We start from the raw sequence: 23,575 nt of genomic DNA, 5'->3' as shown, positions 1-23,575 counted from the left end.
ACGAATTCACCTCTCGCTCTCCCCATCCCAGTCACAGGCCCCCTTGGTCCCTGCCTCCTCCTGCCACCCTACTCTTAGCCCTCCTCCGTCCCTGCCCTAGGCTGGTGGACCCACTCCCCGGGGCTTCCTCCCATCTCCTCCTCCCCGATTCCTGCCACTTTCTGTATCCCAGCCTACCTAGCTTATCCTCACTTCTCTCCCTGGCGGCCTTCCCCAGGTTCCAGGCTGGGCGGTGCTTGTGGCTCCCCCGTAGGCCAGAGTGGCCCCAGGTTCTGGGGGGGGTGGGGCCGCTGCTTTCTCCCCATGGCACTGCCATCACTCCTGCTGGTGGTGGCGGCCCTGGCAGGTGGGGTGCGTCCTCCAGGGGCGCGGAACCTGACGCTGGCGGTGGTGCTGCCAGAACACAACCTGAGCTATGCCTGGGCCTGGCCACGGGTGGGTCCCGCTGTGGCACTCGCTGTGGAGGCGCTGGGCCGGGCGCTGCCCGTGGACCTACGGTTCGTCAGCTCTGAACTAGATGGCGCCTGCTCTGAGTACCTGGCCCCGCTGCGCGCTGTGGACCTCAAGCTCTACCACGATCCCGACCTTCTGTTGGGCCCCGGTTGCGTGTACCCCGCTGCCTCTGTGGCCCGCTTTGCCTCACATTGGCGCCTTCCCCTGCTGACTGCGGGTGCTGTGGCCTCTGGTTTTGCGGCTAAGAATGAGCATTATCGTACCCTGGTGCGCACTGGTCCCTCTGCTCCCAAGCTGGGTGAGTTTGTAGTGACGCTACATGGGCACTTCAATTGGACTGCCCGTGCTGCCTTGCTGTATCTGGATGCTCGCACAGATGACCGGCCTCACTACTTCACCATCGAGGGCGTCTTTGAGGCCCTGCAGGGCAGCAACCTCAGTGTGCAGCACCAGGTGTATGCCCGTGAGCCGGGGGGCCCTGAGCAGGCCACCCACTTCATCCGGGCCAACGGGCGCAGTGAGTGTGGCCCGGGCTACTTAGGGTCAGGGGAGGAGGGTCGCTGTGTCCCTGGAGCTGAGCACTGGGAAGCTGTAGATGGAGATAGCCGTGGAGGAGCCGAATGTGGTGGTTGGGATCAAGAAACACGTGTGGATGGAGCCCCTGGGAGGGGCTGAGGCGTTATGTTGGGGGGCTTGTGGATGTCACAGACAGATGTGAACAAGGAGTAAGATGGCCTGAGGGGAGAAGCTTGTGTCGGGGAGAGTGTGGGATTGGGGGAAGTTGAATTTGGGGAGCAGTGTGAGTTCCCTGGAGTAGTGAGTGTGGTTGATGGTCACTCCAAAATGTGTGCCTGTCTGTGAGCAGAGACTTCTCAGACTGGGCCGCCAGTACCCCTTGGTGGCATAAAAAGCGTGAAGACTCCATAAATGGGCTTTGCGGTGCAGCTGATTAGGTTGGGAAAGACAGGTAAAGCTCCCACTGAGAGAAGTTCTGAGCAGTCAGTGCCTTTGAGCTTAGGGAAAGACAGGGCAGAGTGGGGGAGTGAGGAGGGCTGGCGGGGAGCAGCAGGCAGGGCTCTGGGAAGAGGAGGGGCTTGAAGGATAGCTCCCTTCCTCTGGGGTCTGGAGTCAGGCTCTGACTTCTGCCAGATGGTCCATACGGTCCCAGGGTACTTATGACATAGACTCCAAGGGGGGAGGGATGGGGAACATCTGCTGGGTGGTTGATAGATTAGGGCCTCTCTTCCTCGCTAAAGATGGGAATGCAGATGGTCAGAGAGGGGGCTGTCTAGGGTCCTGGATGCTTTCTCAGAGTGCCCCTCTGTCACGTACCTGCTCCCAGTTGTGTATATCTGCGGCCCTCTGGAGATGCTGCACGAGATCCTGCTTCAGGCCCAGAGGGAGAACCTGACCAACGGAGATTATGTCTTCTTTTACCTGGATGTCTTTGGGGAGAGTCTCCGTGCGGGCCCCACGCGCTCCACAGGCCGGCCCTGGCAGGACAATCGCACCTGGGAACAGGCCGAGGCCCTCAGAGAAGCTTTTCAGGTATCATTTGAGCCAAACTTGAAGGGAGCAGGGAGAGGAGCTTTTTTGGGAATTCTCTGTCACAAGACCCCACAGAAACCCTAGCAACAGGGCAAGAATTGTGAACCACAGGGATTAAATGGACGGAGGCTTTCCAAGTCTAGTCTCACCTTTGTGGCTTTTTCTCAGTGTGTCTTCCAAGGCTACCTCCCAAGATCCTGGAACACTGACTTTTCCTAAGTACCAATGGTAGATATACCGTGGGGTGGGGGGGGGGAAGTTCAGGAAAAGATCTAGACCCCGCCCCTGGGAGGGCTTCCACCCTTTCTGGAGAGGCGAGGCATGATTGTGGTGCAGTTAGATACAAGTACAAGAAAGGATGTGATGATGTGTCCTGGAACAGACACTAAGAACTTGAGTGGTTCAGAGGAGAGTGTCACTGTGGGCTGGGTTTAGGGAAAGCTGTTATAAAGGAAGCAAGACTCTATGGTGACTTTAAAGATAGATGTGATATTCCTAGTCAGAGTGGAAGAGAGGATGCAGGCAGCTGGAGCAAAGAAAAAAAGATGGGAATGGACATGTTTGGGGATCCAATAAGATACTGACCTGACAAGAAAGAATGGTTCACTTGGAGCACATTATAGGAAATAATGCTGCAGAGGTAGATTCAGATTAAGGAGAGCTCTGAACCTAAGACTGAGGCGTTTGGACTTGAATGGTGGGGTCTTTGAGGTTTTTTTGTGATGAGAAATATACTGACAGAACTCAGGTTGGATTAGAAGAGGAGGAGACAGTGAGGCCACCTGCAATAGGTTAGAATGCGGTATGGAGGTATGGGCTTGAACTATGGTGATGATAGCAGGAATGAAAAGAGGTGGATATGAGAAACAGTTTGTAGGGAAAATTGACATGACTGTCTTCACTTCACTTCTCTGCTCAAAACTTTCAATGACTTATTTCCTATAGAATAAAGTCCTGACTCCTTATCATGACATTTAAGATTTTATACAGTCCTCAACCCACTTTTAAAATCTTACCTCCCAGTACTGCTGAATACTCCAGCCGGCTAGACCTCGCTCAGACCTGCTACTTCGGGCCTCCCTGCCCCCCTGCCTTTGGGCTCTTTGCTGCTTTTGTCCACAGTGGTCTTCCTCCCCTTACCCCAAACCTCTCCCTCTCAAAATCATACCCATGAATTGCTCCCCGAATCTCCCACCAATTTTTCACTTACTTATGTACATAAGTACTTTTTAAAACTTATTTATGCATACCCCCTTCTTATCCCAAAAAGAATTTGAGGTGGCGTATAGGATAACCTTAAGGTCTTTTCAACCCTGAGATTCTTTGACTCTAAGTAGATGTGTATAAGGGCTGGACTTGGGTGGCCACCTTCTCCAATGAGTAAGGTTTTATGTGGCTGTGATTATATATTTGGTAGTGTCTGACTGTGAATGACATATCTGTTTGCATGCCTGAGTATAAGTCTGTGACCGTCACACTTGAACACGGGCAGTGGCAGGACAGGTTTTGTTGCTGCTGAACTTTTGCCTAAAATGACCTTCTCACCTTTGTGTGTCTGGATGATGCTTGTGTATTCTATAATACTCAAATCAGTTATTTTCCCTTCTAGGAAACAATCCCTGAATCCTCAGGTTGGACTGAATTTCCCACTCTTGTGCCTATCTCTAACTCCTCTAGAACTTACAACATTATTCAGTCAATGTTTGATTCATCTGAAGACTGACTCATTCTGTTAGTGTTTACTTAGCTAGCACCTGTTATGTCCTAGTCACTGTGCGAGGTGCTAGTATACAGCAGAGAACATAACAGATGTCCCTGCCTTTTGGAGCCTACATTCAGTAGAACAGACAGACATAAACAAGCAATAGATACAAACATAGAACAAACTGTGATGTGTTACTTAAGAAGAGAAAAAAAGCATAGCGTGGTATGAGAGTATCAGGGGGGTTGTGCTTTAGCTAGTGTGGTCAAGGAGGGTCTCTCTAACCCTCCCAGATGGGAAGACTCCACAGGCTTCTGGGCCATACTCTCTTTGTGGAGGGAACACCTCTCTTCTTGTGGGAGAATTCCTACCAGCCAAGGGGCCCCAGCACTTAGGGTAGGAGGAGGAGGGATCTAGTCTGCTAACAATTAGTTACATACAGTTGACTCTTGAACACCGTGGGGGTTAGGGGCACCCACCCTCCATGCAATCGAAAATCTGAGTATAACTTTACAGTCAGGCTTCCCTCTTGGAGGTTCCATCCATATCTGTGGATTCAACCAAGTGTAGATCATGTAGTACCATGGTCTGCGTTTATTGAAAAAAATCTGCGTATCAGTGGACCCGTGCAGTTCAAACCCAAGTTTTTCCAGGGTGAGCTGTAAATTAATTCTCAGCTCTCCCACTCACTGTAGGCATTATTCAGACAGAAAAACAAAGAGGGAGGTTTTGCTACAATATAAGAGAAGGGGCAGTCAAGAATATGCTGAGGGGAAAATCAAAGGGAAGTTGTGTGGTCAGCTCCAGACAAGGGTGAAAGAGCAGAGAGCCCACACCCCAGACATACCTGGCCCACTGGGGTCCCAGAGCAGGCCAGCCTGGAAAAGGTGGCGGCAGAGGTGAGGAGTCCCTGATATAGATGCCCACAGCCTTTCCAGGAGGGTGTCATGCCCAAGGAAGGGGTCCCAGCTCATGCTGGATACTGGCTATTGGGGGAGAGGACTCTCAAATTAAATATGTTGCTATGATTTTTCTCCCTCATTGAACCTTAGCCGCTTGAGGAAAGGGATCATGCTTGCCTTTGTATTCCGTGTGCCTAGCACGTTTGTTGAATTGAATCAATGTGTGTGTTGGGAAGAGGGGGGATGGGGTTAGGAATTCATTTAGACAGGAGTAGAGCTGGCAGGTACTGTAAACCAAGATGATCAACCAGGAAAGGGAAGAATAAGTAGATACGGTGGAAATAACCAAATGACTAGGCTCTAAGGATCCAGAGGCTCTGTCTGGACATTTGAGGACATTCTACACGGTCAGAAACCCAGGGAGAAGCCACAAACTAGGTGACCACCATGAGACTGGGTTACAGATGGGGGACACCAGCGGCTAGAATGGAAGTAAGCAGTACACCAAGGGCCGTGGAAGGCAGCATCTCTTGTGGAGACCATTCTGTTAATTTAGGCCACTGTTAACAGCGCCTCCTGCGGCAGCCAGAGTGGGTCTGGGTGTGGGTGGGCCCACAGGCAGAGCCAGGCATCTGCTGCCCTTGCACATTTCCCGGGTGCCCTCCTGGCTTCCACCCACCGCTGTACCCATTTTGGCAGCCTTTGCTTTTTTTTTTTTTTTTCCGCCTGGGGTCCCCTGTGGAATGGGACACAGTTACCTACCTTTACCTTCTCTCTAGCCCCTGAGCAAGAACAGAAATTCTTTGGAAGTTCTTCTGCTTCTCTCTCTTTTTTTTAGTAGCTGGTAACCACAGCAAAACAGAGTCGAGCATAGCAGTTCTCAAAGTGTGGTCTTGGGATCCTGGGGGCCCCTGGAATCCTTTTTTAGGGGGACCATGAGGGCAAAACTAGTTTAAAAATAATACTAAGGTGTTATTTGCCTCCGTCACTCTCATTCTTCCATGATTGTACAGTGGAGTTTTCCAGAGGTTATGTGACGTGTGATGATGTCATCATTCTGGCAGCTATAGGAGGTGTGCTTGTGTATTCTTGTGTTTTAAAACTTTGTCAGTTTTAATTTCTAATATGGTAAATATTGATAGATGTAATCCAAACAAACAAAAGCTCCTTGGGGTCCTCAATAATTTCTAGTAGCGTAAAGGGGTCATGAGAGCAAAAAGATTGAGAACTGCTAGTCTAGCAAAGAAACAAACCTAGGCATTTACTTTTTAAAAAGCATTGAAAACCTATTATCAACCTTTATAATGAAATAGACGTTGTGTGAAGCCTGATCTTTTCAAGTTTTTTAACTAACTTTTTACATTTTTTGTCAACCGTATCCTACCCTTCTATTTTTCTTTTATTCTTTGAATAGGTGTTACTGAACGAACCCTTCCAGCCCCACCCTCAGTCTCCCTCTCCTTTTTAATTCTGCCTGACAGTGGGAGAGTATTAGCAGTGTGTGATCAAGCATCCAAACGCTCCAGTAAGAATAATTACATCATGAAGTAGACTCCAGTCTAATATAATCAATGTGTATTAGAAACTGACTTCATTATTTCCTACCTGGAATGAATTGATCTATAATAGGTCGTAAGTGATATATCTAGTATCTCTATGGTACTTTCTATGACAGGAATTAACACAACTGGTAGAAACGGCTAGTTTTATTTTTTAAAGAATCAATTTTATTTATTATATTTATTTTTTGGTTGCGTTGGGCCTTCGTTGCTGCACATGAGCTTTCTGTAGTTGTGGCGAGGGGGCGCTACTCCTCGTTGCGGTGCGCAGGTTTTTCATTGTGGTGGCTTCTCTTGTTGTGAAGCACGGGCTCTAGGCGCATGGGCTTCAGTAGTTGTGGCACACGGGCTCAGTAGTTGTGGCTCGCGGGATCTAGAGCACAGGCTCAGTAGTTGTGGCACACGGGCTTAGTTGCTCTGCGGCACGTAGGATCTTCCCCGACCAGGGATCGAACCTGGCAGGTGGATCCGCCTTGGCAGGTGGATTCCTAACCACTGCGCCACCAGGGAAGTCCCAAAATGACTAGTTTTAATCTCTCATTTCACAAAGTCACGTTTCACAAAATATATCGATCTGAAGTCTTTCCCCAAAGTTGCAGTGCCAGTTCCCTGACGAAGGCAGAGGCTGGTCTCAGTGATTGTGGAGGCCTGAGGTGGAGGCAGAGGCCAAGAAGCGGGAAGTGTGTGAGGCCAGTGGGCCAGTGGGAGCCAGGCAGGCATCCCAGTGAAAGACAGAGACATGCTGACTGTGGCCAATGAGAAGTGTGCATGACTGAGACCATGTGTGCCACTGGCTTATCTATGAGATGTGTGTGGGCGTGTGACTGTGTGTTTTCCTTGTGACTCATGATGTGTGGGACTATGCCAGTATGCAGGACTGCATATGGTGGGTGTTCCATGCACATTAAAGGAGCCGGCTCATGGCTTTTTACAGATGGAATCACTCTCTCAAAGGATTTCCCCCAGTTGTCATAGGACCTGAAATCTCTAATTCACTGGGTGGAGGCACTGTGCTCAAGTGGCCCAAATGAAAATGTAAACATTTTACTGATAACATTAGCAGTAATTAACACCAGGGAGAGGAGCTGTTGCTCAGTGTTGTCCTTGCCAGTAAACAGGTGCCCAGAAAGGATGGGACAGAGGAGCTGTGAGTGTTATGGCAGCCCTGCTGGGAGGCCTGGGTGGTAGTAGGGGCTTCAGGACGATGAGGAGCCCAGTTTGGGGGATGGAGTTGACTTCATGTATTTCCCAGTCTCCACCTTTCCAGAACCATCCTATCTATCTATCTTGTATGGAGATGTGCCACCTGCTGTCCCCAGAGTATTAAACATACACACACACACACACACACACACACACACACACACACACACACGAGTTTAGTAGCCTCTCGGCCTTCAGAGTCACCCATGTACATTTTATATCATGTATATTTCAGCAAGTTTCCCCGTCCTGCTTCCTCTCTTCCCCTAATGCCCATCTTGAATCATTTCCACTCTCCCATGTGCTGTTCGTACAGATGGTATTGGTCATCACATACCGAGAACCCCCGAATCCTGAGTATCAGGAATTCCAGAATCGTCTTCTGATAAGAGCTCGGGAAGATTTTGGTGTGGAGCTGGCCCCTTCCCTCGTAAGTAGATCTCTCTTTCCCCGAGAATCAGGCCAGGCTTTGAGGAAAGCCTCTTCTCCCTAACTCAGAATCAAGCCTTGGCCATGGAGCCAGCCCTACTTTGGGGGCTGTCCACTTCCATTCAGGATTTTCTCTTCTGCCTTAGTGTTCAGTGAGGTAGGGATGGCACCTTAGGAATGAGAGGAGGGAAGAAAGCAAACCAGAGCGAGGAGAGGTAGAAGGAGACCCCAGAGATGGAAAAGGGGGCTGGGGAAGGGGCCTGGCAGGACCTTTGGAGAGCACTGCTGAAGTTACCACCCCCAGATGAACCTCATTGCTGGCTGCTTCTACGATGGGATCCTGCTATATGCTGAAGTCCTGAATGAGACGATACAAGAAGGAGGCACCCGGGAAGATGGACTTCGAATTGTCGAGAAGATGCAAGGAAGAAGATACCATGGTAATGGAGAGGGTCAGTTGGAGGCCAGAGTGCCGCTGTCACGCTCAGGAGTGGAGTGGGCAGAAGAAAACACACACACCAGGGGCAGGAGGGAGAGTTAGTAGGGGTCAGAGAACATGGCAGAGGTGGACACATATTAAGAATGGGGGCAGGGACAGACTGTGAGGTGACTGGAGGGATTGGGAGGATAGGAGAGGGGCCTAGGGTAGATCTCAAAGTAAGGGGTACTCCTTTCTGTCTTAGGTGTAACTGGACTGGTTGTTATGGACAAGAACAATGACCGGGAGACTGATTTTGTCCTGTGGGCCATGGGAGACCTGGATTCTGGGGACTTTCAGGTGATGGGGGATGAGGCAGGGAGGAGAGTGGGGGGCCTGCAAACCCAGCTTTCAGGGGGTCAACGGGGGCAGAATCACAGGTTCTAGAGGCAGGGACTTATTTCCTCTGCTGGAGCTGCTTGGTGGGTGGGCGGTAGGATGGGGAGAAAAGCACCCAAGTAGCTGGGTTTGGGGGGAGGAGGCTGGTGGGAGCAGGCCTGTGGGCCCTATTTTCTCCTTCCTCACAGCCTGCAGCCCACTACTCGGGAGCCGAAAAGCAGATTTGGTGGACAGGACGGCCCATCCCCTGGGTGAAGGGGGCCCCCCCCTTGGACAATCCCCCCTGTGCCTTTGACTTGGACGACCCATCCTGTGATAAAAGTGGGTGTGTGCAGGGACTGGGAGCAATCCTTCCTCCCTTGACTTTCCATTCTTTAACCTCCTCCTCACGGGCTCCCCCACCCTTAGCTCTATATCACCTGTTCTCCTATGCCCCCTGCCTGCTTCTTTACCTCTCGAGATCTGTCTGCTCCCTGCACCTAAGAGCATCCCCCCTCCCCGTTCACAGCACCACACACAGTCTTTCTCAGGGCCCCCTCTCCCTTCAGCCCCACTTTCCACTCTGGCAATCGTGGCGCTGGGCACAGGAATCACCTTCATCATGTTTGGCGTTTCCAGCTTCCTCATTTTCCGGTGAGTTCTGCGCTTTCCGCTGACCTACTCCCTCCCTCCCATTTCCACACAGCCTTCTGGCTGAGGCCAGGAGGGCCCTAGAACACGGGGGAGGGAATGCATCCCTCTCTCTCAGTCCTGTGTCTGGGGCGTGACAACCGCAGCTTCAGGAGCTGCCGGGAAGTCTCTGCAACCCCGCTGTTGGCTTCTGGGGTGGTAGGATTGGGCTTGCCAGTCAACTGAGGTGTGCAGTCCTTACAGAAAACTGATGCTGGAGAAAGAGCTGGCTAGCATGTTGTGGCGCATTCGCTGGGAGGAGCTGCAATTTGGCAATTCAGAGCGATACCATAAAGGTGCAGGCAGTCGCCTCACACTGTCGCTGGTGAGCCCTCGTCTCAGCTGTCCCTCTGCTTCCCTCTGAGTGCCTGTCCTTTCGTACCCTGGACCTTTCCCAGCACATCAGCCTGTAATGATAGCACCTGCACTACCACCACCATCTAATGTTCCTTTCATCCTTCCGCCTCCATGTTGCCCTTGGCCCCAGCGGGGATCCAGTTACGGCTCGCTCATGACAGCCCATGGGAAATACCAGATCTTTGCCAACACCGGTCACTTCAAGGTGAACAGTCGTCCACTTGTTCTGGTCCCCACCATTTCATTCTGTCTCATCCACATCTATCACCTCTTCCCGTGACCCTCCGCTCCTCATAACCCTCCTCTCTGTCCAGCTGATCTCCTGGATGCTCCCACAGTTCTCCAGTCTTTCCCAGCACCCAGAGACCCTTTCTGATATTAATGTCCCTCTTCCCCTTTCACTCCCACCATCAGGGAAATGTTGTTGCCATCAAACATGTGAATAAGAAGCGCATTGAGCTTACCCGGCAGGTTCTGTTTGAACTCAAACATGTAAGTCATGGTGTATGGGTTGAGGGCCAGGGGTAAATAAGAATGGGGAAGGGGAAGGGGAAGGGGAGGACTAGGGAACAGTAAAATTGGCTAGGAGGGCAATGGGTTTATTTATAAATTTCAAGTTGTAAGGACAATTAAGAGAAAGGTCCTCTCATGCAGTGGTAGATTTCTGTATCTAATTTTTAGCTCTTTCAATTCTCTTTTTCTTCCTTTTTTTTTTTTTCTCCTAGATGAGAGATGTTCAGTTCAACCATCTCACTCGCTTCATTGGCGCCTGCATAGACCCTCCCAACATTTGCATCGTCACCGAGTATTGTCCTCGTGGGAGTTTACAGGTGAGGGATATAGGTGGGGATTATAGGGGCAGGGGAGATAGGCCCAAAGTTACACTGACTGTGCAGGTAATAGTGGGGCTAGGAAAGTCACATAATCTATTCCATGTCACTTACCAGGATATTCTGGAAAATGATAGCATCAACTTGGATTGGATGTTTCGTTACTCACTCATTAATGACCTTGTTAAGGTGAGTCTTCCCCACTCCTCCTTGAGTTCATCCACTTTAAAATGCCTCCCTCTTTCTATCTTTGCTTATGATTTCTCTTCCTAGTCTAAAAATTCCATCTCTCCATTTCCCCTTATTCTTAAGGTTGGGTAATAATGGGTAAACAATGGATTTGGGGCTTTTAATTGGGGGGAATGAGTTTTATCTGCCACAAAGAGTCCTGTACTTGTAGAGAACTTTTGTCTTCCTGCCCTAGCTCAAATCTCAGATCTCAAATATCTCAAATCTCTCTCCATCATCTTTTCTTTTTCCTCCAAGAGTTTATATTAAAATCTCTTAGCAGGGAAAAATTAATGGAGTCTCCAAACATTTATCTTCTATTTTTTTTCCTCATCATTTACTCTCTAACGAATATTTCACGTATCTGCTCTTTTGTTCAGAAAAACTGAAATTCAAAATGAACATTTATTAGTAAAACTAAGAGAAGCCAAGGAAAATTATACTAAATGTTTGGTATCTTCTAATATACTAGGTTTCAGCTATTTTCAAGTGACCCAGAGGTCTATGGGTTTGTGAAGGCATAAATTTGAATCTTGCACAGGTGGGACAGGTGTTTAGAAGCAAGTCCCCTAGCCAGTGAGCTAGCCTAGTGGATCACCTGGACCACACCTGGAGCTGGCTTCGGTTTCTCTGCATAGTTTTTAAGAGGTTATTTAAAAAATTTTGTGTGTGTGTGTTAAAGTTTGCCATCAAGTCAGAGATAAAATATTAGGTAAAGTTGATGTGGTGCTCAGCTGGAGGTGTGATGATAAATGTAAGAAAAACATGACTCTTGAGAGGACAGTGATTTGATGGAAAGGTGATTTAGAACAAAGCCAGAAGCCTAACATCTGTATTCACGAGTTTGGAGATTCCCAAAGGTTTGTTGATATCAAGATGAAACGAATAAAAAGGAAGAGTTCACAGAGACTAGAGTTTTGAGTTGTTTAAGCCCAGAGCTAAACATTTAAAGGAGGTTAGCATACAGGACACCGTATCCTTTTTCGGTTCCACCTGAACTGACTTCCCAGGGGAAGCACCACTCTGCCTTCTTAGGACCTGCCTTAGAGTCCCTCACAGGCAATCTTTCTCTCCTCTCTGGCCCCAGGGGGGCCAGAAGTTTCAGGCTTCTACCTTGGCTTGGTAGCTACCTCCTACCTTTGTCCATTTCCCAGGTTTTTCTAATTTACTATTTTCTCCACTTTCTCTCTGGCTCGACATCCCCTGTAGTAGATGGCTTTCCTCCTCTATCTCGACTTGCCTGCCTATACATGGTTGTATGTTAAAGTTTACAACTGGCTAGTCTTCCTTGGTGCACCCAGGTACTCTTGATACCTGGATCTCAAGCCGTGTCTTCCTGAGTAGTGGCCAAGCATTTGAGGCCACCATGGGTGTTGTATTCTTGGAGTTCACCCTCAGAGTTCTGATCCCTTCATTACTCAGAAGACAGGCCGCCCTTTCCAGGGTGATAACTGATAGCTCCCCTTGTCCTTCCTCTTAAGCATGTCTCCTATCCCCGGTGCTTCGGTGCTGATATACTGCTTAAGGTACCAGGAAGAGACGACTCTCCTATTTTGCCTGCTTCCTGGGGTGGAAACTGTACAAAGGATGCATTCCGAAATTAGCTTATTGTTTCTATGGTCCCGAGATCTTTTTTTTTTGCGGTACGCGGGCCTCTCACTGTTGTGGCCTCTCCCGTTGCGGAGCACAGGCTCCGGACGCGCAGGCTCAGCGGCCATGGCTCACGGGCCCAGCCGCTCCACGGCATGTGGGATCTCCCCGGACCGGGGCACGAACCCGTGTCCCCCGCATCGGCAGGCGGACTCCCAACCACTGCGCCACCAGGGAAGCCCATGGTCCCAAGATCTTTAGACAGCTAGCTAATGTCCATCTCATGGAGAGGGGGTATCCCAAGCCAGATATGATCCAATCCCATGACTTGATCTGTATCCTGCAGGGCATGGCCTTTCTCCATAACAGCATTATTGCATCCCATGGGAGTCTCAAGTCCTCCAACTGTGTGGTGGATAGTCGTTTTGTGCTCAAAATCACAGACTATGGCCTGGCCAGCTTCCGATCAACTGCTGAACCTGATGACAACCACGCCCTCTATGCCAGTGAGGCCTTCCCCCACAACCTGCTTTTACATTGCTCCCCCGGCCCTGATCATTTCCACCTAGGGAGGGTGGGAGAGGGAGACGGAGTGACAGTAATACGGCGAGCATTATAGGAATGAGGCCAGGTGGGCTTGGGGATTTCCTTTTTGAGGACCTGGCCACCTGTTCCCTCTTTTCAGAGAAGCTGTGGACTGCCCCAGAACTGCTCAGTGGGAACCCCTTGCCAACCACAGGCATGCAGAAGGCCGATGTCTATAGCTTTGGGATCATCTTACAGGAGATAGCCCTTCGCAGTGGTCCTTTCTACTTGGAGGGCCTGGACCTCAGCCCCAAAGGTGAGAGTCAATCTACGACCCAGAGCCTCCTCTACTTGGGGGACCTGTTCTTCATCCAAACCCTTTATCACCCTCAGAGATTGTCCAGAAGGTCCGAAATGGTCAGCGGCCTTATTTCCGGCCGAGCATCGACCGGACCCAACTGAACGAAGAGCTGGTTTTGCTGATGGAGCGGTGTTGGGCCCAGGACGCAGCTGAGCGACCAGACTTTGGACAGATTAAGGGCTTCATTCGCCGCTTTAACAAGTGAGAGGGCACTATGGTGCAGGAGCTCCCCGGGGCTAGAAGCCTCATCAGTCTTAGTGGGTGAGGTGGGGTTGGTGGGGCCGAGAGGGTGGGTTGGGTAGAAAGCCCTGGGGGTCTTGAGCATCTTGGAGCAGGTACCCCATCCTGGCCTCCTTCCAGGGAGGGTGGCACCAGCATACTGGATAACCTCCTATTGCGCATGGAGCAGTATGCCAACAACCTGGAGAAGCTGGTAGAGGAACGCACACAGGCCTACCTGGAGGAGAAACGCAAGGCTGAGGCTCTGCTCTACCAAATTCTACCCCAGTGAGACTTCGGTCCCCCTTCCTGAATTTTCCTGTGGTATTCTTCTGTTGGTTTCTGCCTAATCAAGCTCCTGAGAACTCACTTCCCAACCCTTAGAATGCTGCTTTGTTACATCTCGCTACCATGAGCCCATTCTGGCTCTAGACCGTGTGTTTTCATTCTGTCTCCAAATGAGTTGTGCTGCCTTCTTCCTGGCTTCCCATCCCTTCTTCTTAGGACGCTGCTCTACCAGACCTTTGCTCCAGCAAGTGTATGTAGAACAATCCCAACTTGAGACGTTTAGCCCACATCCCCAGGGATCCCCTTCCAACCCCACACCACCTGTACACCTTACCTTGCCCTGGACTGTAATGTCTTCCCAGCCACCTTCCTTCTCCTCCACCAGGCTCAGCTTTCATGTTAGAACTCATCTCTGCTCCAGCCATACACTCCTTTCCTCTCTCTCGCCCTCCCACCCTCTTTCTCTGAGTTTGGCTCAACCTGTACCTTTGCTTCCTAGTTCAGTGGCAGAGCAGTTAAAACGGGGAGAGACCGTACAGGCTGAGGCCTTTGACAGCGTTACCATCTACTTCAGTGACATCGTTGGCTTCACAGCTTTGTCAGCAGAGAGCACCCCCATGCAGGTGAGAGCCAGGTGAGGGGCAGAGGGTGGGGTAGAGACCTGCGGGAGCTTCACTGGGGCATAGAGATCCTTGATAATAGGGAAGATTAGCTTGGTCTGTAGTTTCCATATCTTGTTATGGCTTGTGTGTTAAGAATTCTTAGAAAGTTGGACAGTCTTAGTTGGACAGTCTTAGAAGGTTGGAAAGTCTTAAGGCCTCTACTTTCCCATCCCTGTTAGGTGGTGACACTTCTTAATGATCTGTATACCTGCTTTGACGCCATAATTGACAACTTTGACGTCTACAAGGTGAGAGCTGGGGCTGCCCTTACACTGACACTTTTTTAAAACCCAGTCTGCCCGAATCCCACATGCCTTACCTGCTCCAGGGTCAGTTTTCCTGCCTGGGTCTCCAGCATCCTAGTGCTAGCGTACCCTTTGTAGACAAATGAGGCTCTGGCACTGTAATTGTACATTCCCGTCTAATCTCTTGTGAATCCTTAAGGCTTGCCTAATCGGAACCATCACAAGATCTAGCCCCTGTCTGCCACTTTTTGCCTGGGGGTATAGGCATAGCCTAGTCGTCTTTTCTCTTCTCTTCATCCACTCCAGACATGGAGGAATCATACAGGATGTGGGGATAGAATGATTTATTGGGGTGAGGGACAAGCTATGGAGTGAAAGCTTTTTGTTGAAGTCATTGAGTTGGCACAGGGTAGGCTTTATTGTGCTTGGGAGTAAAAATGATCGGGCTTTGTGACCAACCGTGTGGCCTTAGGCAAGTAACAGAAGCTCCCTGAGCCTCAGATATTTTATCTGTATGATGGGAATAATAAATTTATTGTGGAAAATGCCTAATATTGTACAGATAATATTTATTACCCACTCCTGTCCCTTCCCTTTGGACTTACTCTGCCACCTCTGTTATTACTGTAACAAAGAACTCCCATAAACCCTTTACTTGCATTCACCAATTGTTTATATTTTCCCCCATTTGCTTTATTTAAAAAAAATCTATGTCTCCATATATTATTTTCTGAACCTTTTGCAAGTAAGTTTCAGACACAGTGCCCCCTTTTTAAAAGAAATAAATTTATTTATTTTATTTTTAGCTGCGTTGGGTCTTTGTTGCACGCGGGCTTTCTCTAGTTGTGGGGAGCGGGGGCTGCTCTTTGTTGTGGTGCACGTTGCAGTGGCTTCTCTTGCTGCGGAGCACAGGCTCTAGGCACGCGGGCTTCAGTAGTTGTGGCTCGCGGGCTCTAGAGCACAGGCTCAGTAGTTGTGGCGCACGGGTTTAGTTGCTTCCCGGCATGTGGGATCTTCCCGCACCAGGGCTCGAACCCATGTCCCCTGCATTGGTAGGCAGATTCTTAACCACTAGGCCACCAGGGAAGCCCCACAGTGCCCCTTTATCCCTAAACAGGTCAGTGTGTAGTTCCTAAAAACAAGGACCTTCTCTTACACAGCTTCAGTACAATTAACGAAGCCAAGTGCCTGCTTTCTTACCTTTGACACTTCAGGCTGTCTGAGGCTCATTTCACGGGGCCTCGCTGACCTCCCCACCAGCTTCTGTGCTCTTCAGGGCAGCCCTGTTGTCTTGCTTCCCATTTCCTGACAGCAGAGCCTATTTGACCATGTCCTGTTGCAGACAGGGTGTCCATTCAGCAGACATTTGTAGAGTATTCGCCAGGTGCTGGGATGGGCAGGAGGATTTACCAATTCCCTTGACTCCCCTTCTCCCAGATTCTCAGGACCATGGCACTTACTTTCTAGTCAACGTTCTGGCCCCCAGGCTGTCAGGATGACTCATAGTGGTACCCAGCTTGTCTCCTTCTGCCCTTCCCCATCCCCACTGATACAGATAGAGGTGACCTTTTCATCCCCCTCTCAATCAGGTAGAGACGATTGGAGATGCCTACATGGTGGTATCTGGTCTCCCAGGCAGAAATGGTCAGCGCCATGCCCCGGAAATTGCTCGTATGGCCCTGGCATTACTGGATGCGGTTTCTTCCTTCCGCATCCGCCACCGACCCCATGACCAGCTGAGGCTACGCATAGGGGTCCACACGGGTAAGGCTGACTCTCACTCCTGTCCTCATATCGACTTTTCCCAGGCTCTCCCAACCTATTTCTTCTCACAGGGCCCGTCTGTGCTGGGGTCGTTGGCCTGAAGATGCCCCGCTACTGTCTTTTTGGAGACACAGTGAACACTGCTTCCCGAATGGAGTCTAATGGTCAAGGTGAGACATTAGCCCTCAACCCCAGCATCAGCCTCAACCTGTGTTGGCCTTTTCTTCTTTTCAGAGTTCCTCCAAATCTCATTCTGAGAGACCACCGTTCCTGATTGCCCCATCCTTGGACATATTTTGGTTCTAGTGCATGTGCCCTGGGAAGACTGAGACCCTCCTGAGGGATGGTGGTTGGGTAAAGCTCTCTCCGATCCTGCCAGTTCTTCGGTTGCCTTTTCTTTGATTCTTCTTTCCATCATTTCCCCTATCCCACCCCAGCCCTTAAGATTCATGTCTCCTCTACCACCAAGGATGCCCTGGATGAGCTAGGATGCTTCCAGCTAGAGCTTCGAGGGGATGTGGAGATGAAGGTGATGGCAGGCCATGGGGAGGGAGTCATGGAATGGGAGGATGAACACAATCACGGGGTTTGTGGGGGGAAGGGAGGGAGATATGAGGAATAACATAGAAGAATCTGAATTATCTCTAATTCTCCGCTTCCAGGGAAAAGGCAAGATGCGAACTTACTGGCTCCTAGGAGAACAGAAAGGACCTGCTGGGCTCCTGTAAACCCCACTTCTTCCCAAGTCAGACAATCCCCTGCTGCTGGTACCCGGGTGGGCAGTGGCCATCATCTCTCCACATAGCAGAAGTGGACATTGTCACATGAGATGGAAACCAACATGCACAAAACCCCCAACTTATATGGAAGTTGCTGCCCTTTGCAGCCCAGCCTTGTACATATACCTGTTCCTCTCTGGCCTGGTTCCTTTCCTCCCTACCTTCTGTAAATATCTGTATCTAAACCAGAATATTTTGGCCAAATATAAAACAAACAAAACCAGTCATGGTGACATAATCTGTGTTAGGGGCAACTCCAAGGAAAGGTTATGGGGTATGGACACGGTAACTCACAGAATCACTGAATGAGCAGTCTCAGGATGAGAGAGAACCCATTTTATGTAAAGAGCCCCTTCACCAAGTACACTTCCTCCCCATCTCTTCAGTACAGACAGAAGGAGATTCCATATTCCACATCTACTTCCCTCCTCGACCCTTAGACAGGAGTAGTTCTACCCCTCCCTCCACCACCTGCCCTCCTCCCTGACAGCCAAGGGAAGATATTTTTCCCAATTGGTGGGAATAATTCTCGGGTTCATAGGGCAAGGGCTGCCCTAGAGACAAAGGCACTGGTGTTGAGAAGCTGCAGTTCTTCCGGAATGGCGTGTCCAGAGTCCTGATGTTACTGACACCCTGGAGGAGTGCCAGAATGAGGACAGAGCCCTCTCTCCTCCAAGCCGGGACAGAACAGCCTCTTCCCCCACTCCCAACACCTGGTCACCCTCACACACCGGTAGCTGTGGTGCCCTCTGTAGCCAGAAGGTTTCAGGCTGTTCCTTAGGGTAGTCATGAGGCTGTGAGGGAGAGATACTGAATAACTCTTGGCCTGAAGCTCCCTCTCTCAACCTCTGGGCCTGCTGCTTTCCCACAGCCTGTCAGGGCCCAGCTGTACAAGTGGGGTGGGTTGGGTTCTTACCTTTGTTGGGGCAGGAGGCCCTGATTGCACCAGCTCCTTTCCATAGTCGTGATGTGTCACAGACTCGACCTCAGAGTCCTTCCTTGTGGGTTCCTGCTCTGCCTGCACCTCTTTACTACATTGGCCTGGGGGGCATCAAGGCCATTCTCCCCTGATTTTTGTCCTCCCCCTCCCCTTTCCCCTGCACCCAGCCTCTCACCAGATCTGGTGGTGCAAGAACATCTCCAGCATGGCTTCACGTTTCCCTGCGGGAGGTCAGGGAATGGACAGAGTGGGGGAGTCTGGTTAAGAAACAGGCCCAGAAGAAAAAAAATTGGGGAAAAGGAAGAAAAACTGAGCTTTGCGTTTTACACTCATCAGACATTCCTCTCTCTTTCTTCTCTGCTAGACTCACTCTGGCCCATTCTCTCATGTTTCATACCTCGAATTGGCTGAGAGTGGTTTCCTGGGGGCTGGTATGAATCTTTCTGGGTGGTGCTGGAGCACATGGGTGACTGTGGCTGCAGGGTCAGCAGTCCCCAGTGTCCATGTCGGAAAAAGAAACTCTCAGAGCCATCCTGCATGCTTGGGACTTGATCCAGGTGGTTGGTGGCTCTCTGTGGGCCCCAAGTTGAGTGACCATGATATCCTTTCTGGTACCCACCCTCATCGACTGGGGGCAGCCTTCAAGAAAAGGAGCACGTAAAAACCTTAATACCTCCTCCTCCCAGTTGTAGAGAAGGCACTGGCCCCGTGGCAGTGTTTCATTGAGAACCTTACTTGTCCCTTCAACCTCAGGGGGCTTCCACAGCCCTCGGGCACCAGGTTCTGAGACTTTCAAAAATTTCCAGGGTTGTTTCTGAGGCTCCCAGTGGCTGTGGTGACTCCAGGAGGCATAATTAGGGAGCAGATCTGCCCTGGGTTTTATGAAGCCTGAAGAAGCAGAGGAGCTGAAACCAGGGCCCTGGCCAGAGCCTGGCCTATGCCTAGAATCAGCGGCAGGACCAGGACCCGTGCCTCGACCAGAGCCGTTGCCAGGACCTTGACCAGAGCCACTGCCAGGACCAGAACTGGAGCCAGGACCAGGGCCAGAGCTGAAGCCAAGACCAGGGCTAGAGCTAAGGTCATTTGCAGTATAAGCAATATGGGAAACAGAGACAGGCTCAAAGCCAAGTCTCCCATGGCCTATCTTGTGGGTAAATCTGGGTCCAGTGTAGCACTCCCCAAGAAGACTTTCAGAGGAGGGCTCCATGAGAAGGCTCCGTTCAGAGTAGGGCGCTGGGGTCTTTGTAGATAATGCAGCTGCTTTGATAGTGGAGGCGGCTGCAGTGGCTGCAGCAGCTGCTGAAGCTTCTGCGGTTGCAGCTCCCAGGGCTGACCTATGACGGCCATCCCAAGAAGGAAAGGGATCCAAAATAGACCCTAGTCCTTCGCAGCTGGGCTGTACATCTAAACATCTGAAAAAATGTGAAAGCGGCAAAGTTGTCAGAAGCGCAGCAAAGCGAGTCTATTAACCTTCCTTGTCCCCTTAAGCCTGCAGCCAGAGCTGTGCCTCTCACCGTGACTGTGATCCCTCGGTAGACTCAGTGGTCTCCATCTTCAGACGCCAGCTACTGGGTTGCCATAGAGACGGCAAATCATTCCAGGAGACTGCGCAGAACCAGAGCTGGGCTGACGGCGAGGGTGGGGGTGGAGGCAAGGTCTCTGCGGGGCGGAAGTCTTGCACCTTGGCGTAGTTTGGGAAGTCTGCCTTCCGTCTGGCCTCCCTTCCGCCTCAGCCCGGCTTTTGCGGTTCCGCTGGCCTAAGGCCTCGCCCTCCATACCTAAGCAGGACTTACTGAGGCTTTCTAAGGTGGTTCTTTGCGTTGAACAGGCACAGAGCTGTTATATCAGATGAAAGCCTACTTGGTATGTTTATGTAGGGGCAACAGTAAGTTCATTCTCAAAAGTGGGGGCATCTTTTCAAAAATTTTAAGGATGGAAAGACATCAGACAACAGCTTAAAAGCAAAATGGTGAGACATGGGAATTAGTCAAAGGGTAGCGACTTTTTTGGTGTGATTACTTCTCTTTCAATAAAAGGCCTTCACATTGACAATCCTCCTTCCAGCCCCCGTTACAACATGGCTTGGCATCTGAATTGAGCAAGTCTTGGGATTCAGTCTCTTCCTACTCATTCAGGCTTATTCCTACTGCTACTTTTCTAGAGGCCTGACCCAGGTGGACCATGAGTCCTGAGCTCACAGATATATAGGCAAATGCTCCTTTAGCTACAGGATGGGCCTCCTTAGTGTCTCAGACCACAGTCAAGGGGGATCATAGTCTTGAATCAGTTTTCTTTCCTATTTGTGGTATAAATCTTTATATATTTAAGACAGGGATCCAGAATTGAGGGAGAGCAAGTTTATTAGCATTACAGGGTGCCGTTTTTCCTCACCCCCATCCAAGCATCCAAGTCTGAGGTCCTTGGTCATTTGGTAGGTTCAACCTGGAGGCCACTGGAGCTGTCGGCCCCCAAGCACGTGAATGTGCAGGTGATACACAGATTGTGCACCCAGCTTCCCATCGTTGATCACTGAAATGGAGCTTGGGTCAAAGAATGAAGATCATACCGAGGGGTAGGTATGAGAATTCATAGGTGAGAGGCTCAAGGGCCAAACGTCACTCACCAAGTCGGTATCCATCTCCCAGCCCCTCAGCCTTTGCTGTCTTCTTGGCCACAAGGAGAAGGTGTCCTAGAAGCTACAGGGAAAGGGGAAGGAGACATGTGGCTTCATTTACCGGGAGCAAAATTTCTAGCTGAGTACGGGGCTCCCCCAGCCAAACCCTGGCCCTTTTCTTCCCACCTGCTGGTCTTCTTCTTCAGCCTGGCTAATGCGAGGAATGGGCTTCTTAGGAATGACCAGAAAGTGCACAGGAGCCTGAGGGGCCACATCACGGAATACAAGACACTGGGAGCAATGACAGGCCAGAGGCCACCATGTTATTTCAACAGGCTGGATGGTATTTATGAAATTCCTAAGGGGATGAGTCCTAATGGCACCCCACCTGCTGGTCCTCATACAGAATGTCAGCTGGGAGGCTTCGATCCAGGATCCGGGTGAAGATGGTTGGGGCTGCCCCCCCAGGAGCTGCCTGCTGGGCCTTGGCCACTTCATTCCCATCAGTCACAGCTGCAGCTCCTCGGACCTGAAGGTGGGTCAGACACACCCAAGGGAGGAAGCTGGCAATACCTGTCTCATGTACTTAGTTGGGGCTGGCAGAGGCTGGCCATTAACTTCACCCTTCTAAGAACCTATTAGTGGTTCCCACTCAAAGGGAAAGTTCCTCACTTCCAGAGCATCAGCAGCAGAGAGTAGGGCCACATAGTGCTGGGCCTGGTTAGATAACAGGCAGATTTCACTGCAGGATTCAGCAGTGCAATTGATTCCTGCTCCTAAAGGGTTGAGGAACTCTAGCACTGTTCAGGGGAAAGGATCCAGAATGAGAACCTGGAGGCCTAGGTCCAAGTACCTATTTTACTATTGAATTACCTTAGATAAATCCCTTCTCTCGGCTTCAAATATAAAGGGAGTGGTTTGCATCATCTTTTAAAACTACTTGGAGCTCTTTCCGTTTACTCTCACCTTGTTAATGTTTCCATTTACTTCCATTACTTGTTTTCTGATCTTTAAGCCGTGTTAACTATCTTATCCAGGTTTTAATACAATTGCCCTGTTTGACACAAAGGTGTCTGGGTATCACATCTGACCTCTTACTGTGAATTTTCACTCCGGTCCCCTGAATCGGTGGAGGGAGGAGTTCAGTTGAGTGAACACAACCCCAGCCCCTGGGGATTGAGGGTAGGGAAGGCCCAGTTTCCCAGGGACTGAGAGAAGGCTGAAGTCAGAGATGTCACATTGTGGGGAAAAGGGACGGAATGAATCTGACTCCTTGAGTCGCTCTGGCAAACAGGAAGAAGAAGGGGAGTTAGCATTAGTGCTCAGTAGAAAGCCAGGAGTCTGACGGGGCAGAAGACTGGCTCCCAGGAGAAAAAGCTCACGTCCCGCAGGGGGCACTGAGGAGCTGCCCAGAGTAGGCGTTCGGTCGGCTGGGAGATGGCAGCAGACGCTGCACTGACCCTGTGTCGACCTCGGTGCCCGGGCCTGTGCAGGGCGTCGTTCATCGCCGGTTCGTTTCTCTCGCGGCGAGGCTTTAATAGATGCTGCTGTGACCACCAGTCCGACCTCACCGCACAGCCCTGGAGCCTGCACTTCGGGAGGGGCAAGGTTCCCGGCCGGGCGCTCGGGCTCCGGCCCCGCGAGGCCGCAGGGCTGCGCAAGCCGGGGGTAGCCGGGGAGGAACGCGCCCCCCGGCCCTGGAGGGCGTCAGAGCCCGCGGGACCCCTTCCTCGCCCCACGGCCACCTCTCACCTGTGCCCCCCGCGGCCCCGCTACCGCTACCGCTACCGCTACCGCCACCGCCCGGCGCGCACCGCAGAGCCTGGCGGCCAGCAGCGTGGCTACCGCCATCTTCCCCTCGGCCGCGGGAACCTCCCACCCCGGCCAGCGCTCGGGCTCTGTGGCCAGCCGAGGTGGGGAGGCGGGGAGCCGGCGAGCGGCGGCCATTGGCTCCGCCCGCGGCCGGGAGCGAACCCCATCATCCCATAGGGTCACGCTCCTGGGCCCGGCACGCCACTGGCTCCGCCGCCACGGTAGAGGCGGGATCTTTTCATCCCATTGGCTTCTTGTGCCAACTGGAGGGCGAATTTTCTACTCCTTTGGCTTCGTCCTCTAGTCAGACTGAAAGTTCCTTTACGATTGGATCCCCTCTCTAGTTGCGCTGTGAGATAGTTTCTCATTCATTGGAAGGATTGAGAGACCTGGAGGTGGGATTTTCCTCCAATTGGCTCACAAGACAAGGCCGGCCCAGCTTAGGTTGCGGCTCGGGGAGGCGGGGGGGTAGTGGGGCTTTTATCGTATTGGCTCCTTCTATTCGGGTCGGGCCCCTACTGGTGGGCTGGGAGGAAGGGGGCGGTGCTCCGTCACCTGCCGCGCAGAGGCTCAGAGGCCGTGGACCCTTTCATTGCCTAGGCCGGGAGGAGGGCGGGGTTCGGAGAGGGGCCGTTCCGCGCTTATTGGCCCCAGGAACCACCACTACCCCTGGAATTCCAGGCAGATAGGAGTCCCGGAAGAAAGAGGCGGGTGGAGGTCGCCGGGCGGTTGGCCTGAAGGTGAACGGGCACGGGTTTTGTTTTGTTTTTTAACTGGTGGGATAGATACCCAGCATTTTCCCCAAAAGGACAGTTTCAGCCCCTTGACCATTTCAAAGATGTTAACTTACTCATCTGAGGGCAGTTCCTCCTTAGTTTATGTGCTTGTTAAAATATTCCAAGACTAAAGATTCTGCAGTTTGTTTTCGGGGCGGTTTTTGCATTTTTCTTTTCCTTTTTTTTTTTTTTAACGGGCGGGGCCAGGAGTGTCCTGTCTTTGCTGCACGACTAATAAGCAAAGGAATACGTATCCAATGTTATTTCCTAATCAGAAAAAGTATGGGATACGGTTAGCTCCGT

At 51.1% G+C, this 23,575-nt stretch overlaps 3 protein-coding genes across 7 annotated transcripts; 1 reads left to right on the top strand and 2 right to left on the bottom strand.

The window, feature by feature from the left end:
• Window positions 1-303: 303 nt before the first annotated feature.
• On the top strand, window positions 304-17,322 carry NPR2 (natriuretic peptide receptor 2; the record flags this gene model as incomplete). 3 transcript variants are annotated; one of them, XM_082842044.1, is made up of 22 exons in its annotated part: window positions 304-970; window positions 1,796-2,001; window positions 7,684-7,797; window positions 8,101-8,236; window positions 8,480-8,574; window positions 8,802-8,934; window positions 9,162-9,246; window positions 9,487-9,607; window positions 9,770-9,844; window positions 10,054-10,131; window positions 10,365-10,469; window positions 10,587-10,658; window positions 12,634-12,793; window positions 12,973-13,128; window positions 13,206-13,374; window positions 13,534-13,680; window positions 14,180-14,303; window positions 14,522-14,590; window positions 16,177-16,351; window positions 16,423-16,521; window positions 16,789-16,880; window positions 17,014-17,322. In XM_082842044.1, the coding sequence occupies 22 exons, from the start codon at window positions 304-306 to the stop codon at window positions 17,077-17,079; spliced, it is 3,144 nt and encodes a 1,047-aa protein (XP_082698170.1). In that variant the 3' UTR covers window positions 17,080-17,322. The 3 variants fall into 3 exon arrangements, with proteins under 3 accessions (XP_082698170.1, XP_082698169.1, XP_082698171.1); XM_082842043.1 differs by having other exon boundaries at window positions 9,478-9,607; XM_082842045.1 differs by lacking the exon at window positions 9,770-9,844.
• A 225-nt stretch (window positions 17,323-17,547) lies between these two features.
• SPAG8 (sperm associated antigen 8) lies at window positions 17,548-19,622 on the bottom strand (the record flags this gene model as incomplete). The annotated part of the gene is made up of 7 exons (XM_082842334.1): window positions 17,548-17,763; window positions 17,862-17,924; window positions 18,047-18,161; window positions 18,246-18,291; window positions 18,468-18,642; window positions 18,744-19,482; window positions 19,585-19,622. The coding sequence occupies 7 exons, from the start codon at window positions 19,620-19,622 to the stop codon at window positions 17,548-17,550; spliced, it is 1,392 nt and encodes a 463-aa protein (XP_082698460.1).
• Window positions 19,623-20,399: 777 nt separating this feature from the next.
• HINT2 (histidine triad nucleotide binding protein 2) lies at window positions 20,400-22,562 on the bottom strand. Of its 3 annotated transcripts, none has more exons than XM_082843676.1 (5): window positions 22,437-22,562; window positions 21,073-21,213; window positions 20,871-20,975; window positions 20,694-20,766; window positions 20,400-20,599 (listed from the first exon to the last, which is right to left on the bottom strand). In XM_082843676.1, the coding sequence occupies exons 1-5, from the start codon at window positions 22,533-22,535 to the stop codon at window positions 20,508-20,510; spliced, it is 510 nt and encodes a 169-aa protein (XP_082699802.1). In that variant the 5' UTR covers window positions 22,536-22,562; the 3' UTR covers window positions 20,400-20,507. The 3 variants fall into 3 exon arrangements, with proteins under 3 accessions (XP_082699802.1, XP_082699803.1, XP_082699804.1); XM_082843677.1 differs by lacking the exon at window positions 22,437-22,562 and adding an exon at window positions 22,145-22,430; XM_082843678.1 differs by having other exon boundaries at window positions 20,489-20,610.
• Between the last annotated feature and the right edge of the window lie 1,013 nt (window positions 22,563-23,575).

Source organism: Leucopleurus acutus, assembly GCF_964270905.1.
Source record: "Leucopleurus acutus genome assembly, chromosome: 7".
In the NCBI taxonomy this organism is placed as follows: domain Eukaryota; kingdom Metazoa; phylum Chordata; class Mammalia; order Artiodactyla; family Delphinidae; genus Leucopleurus; species Leucopleurus acutus.
The sequence above is the reverse complement of the archived record's forward strand: the minus strand, read 5'-3'. Positions and strand labels throughout refer to the sequence as shown.